The sequence below is a fragment of the Curcuma longa genome, chromosome 11 (genome assembly GCF_044706935.1).
Source record: "Curcuma longa cultivar G26 ecotype Majalengka, Jawa Barat chromosome 11, ITB_CL_G26_1.1, whole genome shotgun sequence".
Lineage (NCBI taxonomy): Eukaryota > Viridiplantae > Streptophyta > Magnoliopsida > Zingiberales > Zingiberaceae > Curcuma > Curcuma longa.
In genome coordinates this window covers 23,565,051-23,576,274 of record NC_133871.1, presented here as the reverse complement: position 1 = coordinate 23,576,274, position 11,224 = coordinate 23,565,051, and the positions used below count along the sequence as shown (strand labels likewise).

The window sequence follows — 11,224 nt, the reverse complement described above, 5'->3', positions numbered from 1 at the left end:
AATAATTAAGATCCATCGAGCACCACCAATAGATCTCCTCCTCCATTTCCTCTACTAAAAGTTTCAATTCCCCACCAGCCACAAACAATGATGTCTTTCAAGCTATTCTGGATTCAACTTGTTGAATTGTTATTACGGACATGCATGCATATGAACATTTTATATATTTATGGCTGTAGATACTGCACCAACTAAGCTGCTGCATGCCCTCGAAATGGCCCAGACCACACCCTCTGCAAAGTTGAAAGCATGAAGGAAAGTGATGGCCAGAGAGAGAGAGAGAGAGAGAGAGAGAGCTTTACAAGGAAGCAAAAGGCTATGCAGATAGAATTGGACCAGATATCAATGATTCAATCAGCTGGTTCGATCGATATAAAGGTCTCCAATGATCCAACCAAATCAGGAGGCATCAGGTTCAGAAACAATGGAGTGGTGTGCTGTCAAATCAACAAAAGGCTTCAGCTCTTGGTCCCCCATGCAAATTACAAAGCCTTTGAAATGGCATCCATGGAGGCTCTCCATTTGGCCTTGGTCAGAGCTGCGTGGTTGTTGAGGTGACAAAAATGGTGTGGAATCTAGGGTTTCTACTATGTGCAGTGGAGCATAGATATTACACAGACAGAATGATTGCTTAGCATATTCTCATCGCATGCATGTTGCAGAACACTAGCTGTCTCGGCCCTATGATGCTTCCCTTGAATATAATCTTAGATTTTGTTTAGAAATATATATTAGAAGAAGAAGTTGAAATCAAAAGAGCAGTAACAAGATATTGTCACCCTGGCGGTGGTGATGGAAATGAAGAAAATTTTGGCAAATAATGATTAAACCATGCATGCAAATTAAAGGTGAGTGGTATGCTACACAAACAAGTGAAGGGAAGGGAAGGGAAGGGAAGCACCAAGATTGTGGCAAGATCATATATAGAATCTAGACCTTTTGCAATCCCAAATCTAACTTGTCCTTTTAAAGATCAAGACTTGTCCTTCCTATCAAAAAGGTTTCAAATGTCCTTCCTATCAAAAAGGTTACTAAATCTTGTTGTTTCAAATTATGCACTTGTATATCTAAATCTAACGTCTACAAATTGAGAAATGATTCTAGTATAAACATGTGCATACCCTAATAAACTCTCTTACGAAAGTAAAGTCTTTTCTCTACAACCCTTTTGATCTCTCATAGCTTTTAAATGTATCCCACGATATCTCTTATGCTCTAGAGTACAATCATAATGTTGAAGTGAGCCTTAAAATTTTAAGTCAATTGGATTACTTAGCTCTACTGGGCTAGCTAGATCGAGTACTATTGGCCCAAGATTGAGTCTAACCCGATAATCATCACCTTGGAGAGATACCCTTTACTACATTTCATTCTAAAATGATCCTCCTTTGCACTTTTGTAAGTTTAACATCTCGAATTGTTCTACTCTTTTAGTGTAAAATTTTTCTTGATATTTTTGACTCTTCTTTGCTCGAACTGAGTTGGATTACATTTTTGGTCAACTCGACTCATTTGAAGCCACTAACTAGATCGAATCATAGTGGAGATGGAATTAAAGGAACATTTAGTGAAGGCATGTTGACAAAGGTCTCGATGCCTTTATGCACGCCAAGTCCAAATGGAATCCACACAAAGAGAAAGGCAAATAGATTCCTTTCTTGCTTTTCAATTCTTGTAAACATACAAGTGCATTAATTTCATTTGCGTTGACTTGAAGTGAATTTCATTTGCTTTATTAATCACTAATTTAATTTACCAAAAAGTGCAAGATGAAGCCCCTCAAGATTAATCATATAATTAATAGTGAAGAATAATTATAAGGGGACATGTGTTAGCTAGATAGGAGAAAATGAAATGAAAGTTAAAGTGAAAAAGTCAAGGGATAAATTTTATTCCATTAATTCTTTGGTTGAATTATAATAATTGAGTGATTCTTTTTCATGTTAACTATGATAATTCTATATCATTAACTATCTAAATACTATGATTATAAGTGATTTATCATTGGATTCGTCCGATCATTCTATTTGTTGGCTCCATTTAATCGGTCTCGATACAGAAGGATACCGGCCACAAGATCGGTTCATAAATGTGCTCTCACCATGGGGACCATGTTTGGCCAACAAGAGGGGACAAGTAGGACTTAGGTAAAGGCTAAAATAGATAGGTGGATAGATTGATGCATGATGAATCGAATCTAGTGAAATAATTGTGGAGAAAAATTATATATTATAGGTATTATTGTTGGATCTTTTTAGGATCTTGCTCGATAGATGCCATTCAGTGGTCGCAACATAAAAAGGATTGCTTGGCTGTCACGGATCTTGTTGAAATTGTGATAGAGTTGAAAGATCCTCCTCCCTAAAAAAAAAGGGCATCCAAGAAAAACAACAAATCATTTTCACTAATAGAATTTATTTATTTATTTTTAATTTTTTTAGGGCAACTTTAGTTTTAGTTAGTTAAACCTTACGTAAGGAACATTCTGTTTAAAAGTCTCACTGACCCCTTTTAGCTAGATGCTCTTGTCTCTTAATACTCTCAAAAGACAAAATTTGACCACATTCATCATATTATTTTAATTTACATTTCACTTTTTTTTAAAAAAAAATAAATAGTTTACTCCTATAAACTTAGTTTATCACTTTGATTTTTAATAACTTTTAAAACAAAACTTATTATTTTTAAAATATATAAATTTGAATAATTTTTTAAAAATTATCTTATTATATTTATATTCTAGATGTCCATATATCTTTCTTCTATACCTATTCAAAAGCTGAATTTTAAAATATTCATCTAATTTAAGATTTTCTCTTGATATTTTATCACTATATTACATTGGTAGAATAAAAAAAATATATCTTATCATAGAATTTATATCACTTTGATCTTCAAATTTAATAATTATTAATTTTATATTTTTAAAATATAACAATTTTGACCTAATAAATTGGTCAAAAACATCCTTTTAAATCCTAATAAATAACATCACAAGGTCATTAAAAGGCACAGAACCCAAATAAAATGTTTGCACTTTTATGATAAATCTCAATTAGTCTGATTGACTATTCTTGGGGTGATCGATCTGGTCCTACGAAAGTTTTCTACCAGTCATCAGAATAAATCGGGAAGTGCATACAGCGGCCAACCCAGACGCCCAACATTCTTTGATTGTACTCTCCATTTGAAGAAAAATTTCTATAAATACGCCGTAGTTGGGATCAAATCACAAGTGCCTGAATAACAACTTAGATATCCTACCGCGGTATTATTGCCCCGGAGACAATACTTGCACTTTTATATATGACTACAAGATGTATCTGTCCACTCATTTTGCAAAGAGTAAACCTGGATTACGACATGCATCTAATTTTGAGATGTTGGTCATTTTTACCTCCAAATTTATCTTAATAATCGATGAAAAATTTCTATAGAACTACGAAAAACTTCAAAGTAAACACACAGAAACTCCCATATATATTTATAGTTTCCGTGTTTTCATGTTGGTGGATGTGTCAATAGTTGGAAAACAAGGAGAAGGAAGGGCACGATGGATTCACTTGCCCGCCCTCCGTCTTCTTCTCCTCGCCTTGTACAATTAGTTGCTCAATTATCGCGAAGGTGTCAACGTCCCGATAGACAAGTAGGCCAGAGGAGCATAAAAAGGTGGTGCGAGACTTGAGAGCGAGGGGGGGCGGAAATAATGCTAGTGGTGGGGTAGGCCCCCAAGTCCATTTCAAGGGCTTTTGGATTGTGAGGATGTGAAGGGGCATTTGTGTGGTGGTGGAGGAGAGGGTCAATCTCTCACCTTTTGGGGGTTTTAAAGAAGAAAATTCTATAATCGTTGTGTGGTATCAAAAGCCAACTTCAAATATTATGTTTCAACAAAAATATCGAGAAAGTTATGTGCTTGAATTGATGGGGGTGATAACGTAGTTTAGAAACTTTTTTTTATTTTTTGAAATTTTTTTGAGATATTCCTCAGGGGAGCTAAAATCGCTAATCTCCATATGAAAGGCATTAACGTGATATTTAAGCTCATAAATCACACTCGTATTTAAGCTAATGATGTCTTTCTTTTTAGATCTTTTGATATTTAAAGGATGCTGGACATCTGGGTTGGTCGCTGTGTGTGCTTTCCGATTTACCCTGATGATCGGTGGAAAACTTCTGTAGGACCGGACCGATCACCCCAGGGATTGAGTCAATGCGACTAACTGAGATTTATCTTTTGTCCCTCGGGCCATGGTGCCGCGGTAGGACATCCGGGTTGTCACCCAGGCATCCGCGGTTCGATTCCCAACTACGGCGTATTTGTAAGTTTTCCAAATGGAGATCGCAATCAAAGGATGTTGGGCATCTGAGTTGACCGGTCGGGTTGACCAGTCGATGGAAAATTTCTGTGGGATCGAATCAGTCATCCCAGGGATTGAGTTGGGCATCTGGGTTGGCCAGTTGAGGTTGGCCAGTCGGTGGAAAATTTCTATGGGACCGAATCAGTCATCCCAGGGATTAAGTTGAGCATCTGGGTTGGTTGGTCGGGTTGGCCAGTCGGTGGAAAATTTCTATAGGACCGAATTTCATCCCAGGGATGAGTCAATGCGAGGATTTATCTTTTTTTATTTTTATTTTTTGATATTTAAGGAAAAAATTGTTAAGAAAATTCGTTTTATCTAAAAGTCACAGATGACGAATCCACCAATCATAAACGGACACGTTGCATAAAGAAACAGGTACTCCCTTCCCCGCATCCGCCGGGGTGAGCCCCTCCACCAGCTCCTCCTCCACCAGCCTCCAAGTGGCCCGTCCGCCGCCCCCATCGGCACCCGCCCACTGGCCCAACTCCACAGTGACGCAAAAAGAAAACGGCAGCAGCCATGGATGCAGATTCCTTCCTTCCTTCTTTTCTTTCTTTCTTTCTTCCCTGCTGTGCCATCAGCCATGGCGAGCGTGAGAGAGAGAGGGACGACGTGTGGGTCCGCCTGCATTTGTGCTCCTCCGCCCACCCAAAATCTCTCCTTTTCTCTCCCTTTCGGCTTCTGCCTCTGCCATAAGTAAATTGCAGAGCGCGCAGCGGCAGTACCATGCCAAATGTTTGACATAATGCCTCACTGATCCTGCTCTCTCTCTCTCTGTCTCTCTCTCCTCGCCTTCTTCCTCCAGTCTCCCGTCTTTTGCTTGCTTGCTTGCTTGCTTTCCGTTGGAGTTTGAGCTGTTTGTTTATTATTGTACGGTTTGAGTCTCTGCAGAATTTAATATTGGCAAAAAGGCGATTTTTTTTTATTCGGGCTTCGGTGGTTGACTGGTATATGGTCCTTGGCAGCGGCCGGGATGCCGACGCCGGTTAGCAACGCGCGGGCGTGCCTGGCGGCCGAGACCGCCGCCGCGCTGGACGACGCTGTGGGCGTCGCCCGCCGCCGCGCGCACACCCAAACCACCTCCCTCCATGTCGTTTACGCGCTTATCATCTCTTCTGCTTCTGGAGGAAGAGGAGGGGGCGGAGGCGGCTCTTCTGCTACGTGTTCGATTCTCCGAGACGCGCTGTCGCGCGCGCGGAGCTCCGCGTACTCGGCCAGGTTGCAGTTCAAGGCGCTGGAGCTCTGCTTCGGGGTGGCGCTCGACCGGCTGCCGTCGTCAAATCGGCAGGCGGCGGAGGGGAGTGATGATCCCCCGGTGTCGAACTCGCTGATGGCAGCAATCAAGCGGTCGCAGGCGAACCAGCGGCGGAACCCGGATACGTTCCACCTGTACCAGCAGCAGCAGCAGCAGATCGATGCAGCTGCTGGGGGCGCGGCGTCCTTCTCCGGGGTGAAGGTGGAACTGCAGCAGCTGGTGCTCGCGATCTTGGACGATCCCGTGGTCAGCAGGGTGTTCGGCGACGCTGGCTTCCGCAGCATGGACATCAAGCTCGCTATCCTCCGCCCTCCTCCGCCCATCCTCCACTTCCCCCGCGCCGCCAGATGCCCTCCGCTGTTCTTATGTAATTTCTCCTCCGGAGATGGATTCGAGACGGCGCTCACCTCCAAAGGTCTCTTTTTCCCCTTCTCCACGGCGGCTGTTGGGGAGCTCTGCTCCGACGGCGGCGAGGAGAACTGCCGAAGGATAGGGGAAATCCTTGGCCGCAAGAAAAGCTGTCGGAACCCGATGTTGGTTGGAGTGGGCGCCGGCGAGGCAGCTCGAGAGTTTGCCCGGGCCGTCGAGCAAAACAATTGGGCAGTTCTGCCGCCGGAGCTCCGTGGAGTAGAGTTCATTAGCATTGAAAAAGAGGTGGCCGAGCTTGGAAGCCTGGAAATTTCCACTCTGATGGAGGAACTGGAAAAGAAAGCAGAATCTTCTAGAGTGGTCCTCAATATTGGTGATTTGAATAGAATGGTGGAAGGAAGTGTTAGATGCAATGAGCAGGAAAGCTGTTTGGTCTCTGAACTTACGAGGCTGCTCGAGGTCTACCATGGGAGATTATGGTTGATGGGATGGTCAGCAACATATGAAACTTACATGAAGTTCTTGTCCAAGCATCCGATGCTTGATAAAGATTGGGATTTGCAGTTGTTGCCGATCACTTCGTTGGGTGGATGCATGCCCAGATCTCCAAGGTGGGTATATCAATAACTTCCCCAACTCTTTGCTTTAGATGCTGCTCCTTTTAGGTAGTTATGGTGCTAAATCTATTCTATATATTTCAGCTGACTCTTCTTTCCAGTTTGAAACTGAACCTACATCATCAACCACTCTTCTTCTTCTTGATTAGCTGTGTTAGCATCATTCACAATAGGTTCTTGAATCTTGATTACTTTGGAAGTTTTTGATCAAGTGGATAGTGAGACAAAGAATAAAAGTTTCCATGACATACAAATTTCTTGATGTAAAATTAACTGGATCTTCTTCATAAACTTATATTTACTGGTAATATAGAAACACAGAAAGGAATCATGGATGCATAGCGAAGTTAAGATACAGAGGGGAAAAAACTTTGAGCTCATAAGTACTGCCACTTTCCTCTTATTGTTATATTTGCAATTAATTCACTTCGGGTGATAGATATCTGAAGCTAGAAAACAGGTAGTGATCTTTAGGGAGGAAAAATAAAGAAACTTGTGCCTCAAAATTTTTTTTTTTCTAGTATGGAGTCTAAGGGAGCAACACATGCAACTTTATTCTTATTTGGTAGCACATGGTGGTAGAAATATATAAATTTTTGTCGCAATGACAAGATCTTACAGTTTCTATATGTATAATTTGAGATACAACTGCATACGTTATATATCTTGGTTTCATGAGTATTGTGGCCTTTTCCAGTTCCAAGTTTATTTACTTTAATGAGTATGGTGTCAATTTATTAATATTTTTATTCTTGATTCTCATCATGTTTAATGTTTTTACAATGTATGGCATGTTCTCCAATGAATTTTATATTGGATGATAATGAATTTGGCAGCTCATGAAAGTATATGGATATTTATCAGCTGACTATGTTTGATGTACTCGATAATTATGTTGAAGTTCAAGTAACCTCAATATGACATTTACTTTGATTGTATCCCTTAGGTTTATGGTTCAATGTCATGTATTTTTCAGTTGCTTTATGATTTGAACTTGCTCAAAGAGATATTTGAGCGGGATTACTATCTCTAAAATGTTTTTGACTTTTTTTGGTTAAATGATATTTTTTCAGAGCAGTTCTTTCTGTTACTACCAAATTTTAGGTTATACTCAAAGTGACTATTAGCATCTCTATACACTGACAACTGAATTTGCAAAATCTGTGGATTGTCAAGTTTTGTTAAATTATTTTTTGTACTTGCTGATCTCATCTTCTGAAGAATATCCTAAAGAAAGACAGTCATTTGCAGTTGTAGACTTCTAGTCTGTCTTCTTAATGGGTATTTACTTACTACCTTGGTAAAAGTTATACTAAACGCTGTTATCCATCATCATCAATTCCACTGAATCGTATCACTATGCTATTTCTTTTCGATTTTTATAGTTCTGCCAGTTTGCATCAAATGACAGTATTGGCTGTGATACTAAAACATTTCCTTTCTACAATATCACTAGTGTCATATTGAGCTATGTTTGTTTCATTTGTATGATATTGATTTAATGTTATTTTTGTTAGATTTTGGCCTATAGAAAACATAGGTTATCAGTATTACCTTTTAATCGAATGTGTGTGCTTTAATTTCTAATAACTTAAGTATTGGAATCTCAATCATGTTACAGCTTGATGGAGTCATTTGTTCCATTTGGAGGGTTTTTCCCCACAGCATGTGAGTCGAAAAGCCTGTTTAGCAGTGCGTATCAATCAATGTTCCGCTATGAGCATTGTAATGACAAACACAAGCAAGAAGCTGCTGTCAATATTAAGGATCATTCAGCTTCAGTTGGTGGTCAGGAAAATGCAAACATGCCTTTTTGGCTACGCAAAGCCAATATGGTTAGCTTGCATGACAAACACAACGGAGCAAAGGTGTGTCTTCTAATAGTTATATATATTTTGATTCTTATAGTGGCGGATCTAAATAACTTCCTTGAATTACCTTTTAAAATGATTCACAAGTTTTGTAATTGAACCATCATTAGATTCTAGTTTACCAGTTCCGTATCTTGAAAGAAGTCATGAATTTCCTTCAATGCAGGAGGTTAAATCTCTTGATCTTCAAAGGAATTTGAATGACAATTGCCAATGTGCCCATTATGATTGCCAGAGAACCAATAAAGAAGATTGTGGTGTTCTACTTTGTTCTGCCAGTGTTCCTAATACGAAGAAGGCCTGTGCTCAAAATACAGAAATTCCTGATGATGCTGAAACTGAAAGAGGGGTTGATTCAAATCCTATTTCTGCATGTACACAAAATACCTCCATGGGAAGTAAGAGTATGTCGATGCCTTCACGCGTGGAACTGGGAAATAAGGACTTGTCTAGACTACAGATCAGATTTTCAGAAATTGAACAATTTCAGAGAGAGAACTTCATATCTCGCCAAGTTGATGGTCATGCTTCACCTTCCTCTGTAACATCAATTATTACAGATTTGGTATTGGGAACTCCTCACGAGCCTATTTACAACAAGGAAAGTCCTGATTTGCAACTGCAAAAAGATCATTCCAAAGAGTTCTCTGCTTCTTGGCCACCGAAGAAGCTTCATATGGTCAAGGGACATGACCCAGGTTTACAAATGCAAGAAGTTCATGTTGAGGAGTTCTCCAGTTCTTTGCCAACAATGAAGGTTGATATAGTCCAAGGAAATGGTCCAGATGTTCCTGTTGAATCCTTTTCTTGCTCTGACCATCAAGATCCCAAATCAAAGAGTACTCCACTTGTTGTAACTCCATCATTCTCGCATATCTCAAGTGGTTGTACTTCTATGGATGATAAACCTTCACTAGCCTCGCCTGCTACAGGGCAGACAATCGATATTGGTAATTATAAATCATTTTGTACTAGGCTCATGAATAAACTTGGCCGACAAGAAGAAGCAATTAGTGCTGTTAGTCAAGCTATAATTGATTGTAAAACTGGTGAAAGACGCCGTGGAGGAATCCTGAGAGGGGATATTTGGCTCATTTTTGGTGGTCCGGATAAGATTGGAAAGAGGAGAATGGCACTTGCTCTTGCAGAAATGATTTATGGAAGCAAAGAAAATTTTGTGTTCATTGACCTAAGTTACCAGGATATTTTTCCTTGTCCCAGAACCATTTGTGCCCAACAGAATGCCAATGGGAATGGAGTCCATTTCAGAGGGAAAATGAGTGTAGACCATATTGCTCAAGAGTTAAGTCGCAAACCACTGTCTGTTATATTCCTTGAGAATGTAGAAAGAGCTGATTTACTTGTTCAGAACAGCTTGTATCAAGCTATCCAAACCGGCAAATTTCCTGATTCACATGGCAGGCAATTTAGTGTCAATAATTCCATAGTTGTCTTGGCTTTGTCAACTCAAGATCAGACTTTCTCTGAGAGGAAAGACTACCCTATTTTTTCTGAGGATACTATTTTGGATGCTCGCTGTTGGCAAATGAAGATCATCTTGCAACCTGCTCCAGAGTCTATTTTCATCCCAAAATCTAATGTCTCATTGGCAACTACTCCAAAACCCAGGAATGATCAACTGTACTTATATTCACCTTCCATTTGCTTGAGCAAGCGCAAACTGGGTATGTCTGATGGCTGCGAAAATGGAACTTTGCTGTCTGCTAAAAGGACACACAAAACTGCAAAGATGTTCTTAGACTTGAATGTCCCAGTAGAAGAGCTTGAAGCCCATGATAGCAACTCCACCAGTCAAGAAGAGCTCCCTAACTTTGAAATTTCAAAAGCATGGATGGAAGACTTATTCAATAGAGTCGATCAGGTGGTGGATTTCAAGCCTTTCGATTTTGATGCCCTTGCTGAAATCATGTTGCAGAACGTGAGCAAGACCTTCCACAGTACTGTAGGCCCAGATTGCTTGTTGGAGATAGATCCCAAAGTCATGGAGGAGTTACTCGCGGCAGCATGGCTATTAGAAACCAGAGGAGCTTTGGATTATTGGTTCAATAAGGTCCTCGGCGAGAGTTTCACCGAGGCAAGGTGCAGGTACAAGCTCTCAAATAACAGCATTCTCAGACTTGCTTGTGACGATGTGCTCGCAGAAAAGAATGCACCTGGAGTTCTCCTCCCTTCAACAGTTATCGTAGATTAACAATTGGTAGATTGCATTAAATGTATAATGTAGCATTAGTAATTTGTGAAATAATCGTAATGTCATTTGTCCCTTTGGCTTTCTGGGATGTTGTCCCTTTAGCTTGCAGTGTAAATTGCTCAGTTTGCAGTTGAGGAAAGCTGTAGTTTAGCCTCTGATAAACTCATCAGCCTTTAGTATCAGTTGGTCTGATGAGAAGGGGAGCGAGTTGCTGCTGTCTTTCTCATCAGAATGTTTGTAACTAAATAACATTTTATCAAGCAATGGCATGCATCTGCAGCTTCAATCCAGGACTGTTCTTGAGATCAAAGATATCCTTCTTCATATAGTTGTAGGAGTATTAAATGATTTTAATTATAGTAAAGTAATTTTAATTAAGATAATTGTTTTGATTTTTTTTTATACAAACATTTTTTATTAAGTTGAATTTAAAAAAATAATTTACTTTTTGATTTTCGGTAAGAACTATAAATAAGGGCTCCTTCATTATATTTTTTTAAAAGACAAAGTTTAGGAAATCATTACCTTTGAAAAAACTG

General features: G+C 39.9%; 1 protein-coding gene across 1 annotated transcript; it reads left to right on the top strand.

The window, feature by feature from the left end:
- The first annotated feature begins 4,957 nt into the window (after window positions 1–4,957).
- LOC141840202 (protein DWARF 53-like) lies at window positions 4,958–10,995 on the top strand. Its single transcript, XM_074728119.1, has 4 exons — window positions 4,958–5,231; window positions 5,327–6,596; window positions 8,224–8,470; window positions 8,640–10,995. The coding sequence occupies exons 2-4, from the start codon at window positions 5,335–5,337 to the stop codon at window positions 10,683–10,685; spliced, it is 3,555 nt and encodes a 1,184-aa protein (XP_074584220.1). The 5' UTR covers window positions 4,958–5,231; window positions 5,327–5,334; the 3' UTR covers window positions 10,686–10,995.
- Window positions 10,996–11,224: the final 229 nt, after the last annotated feature.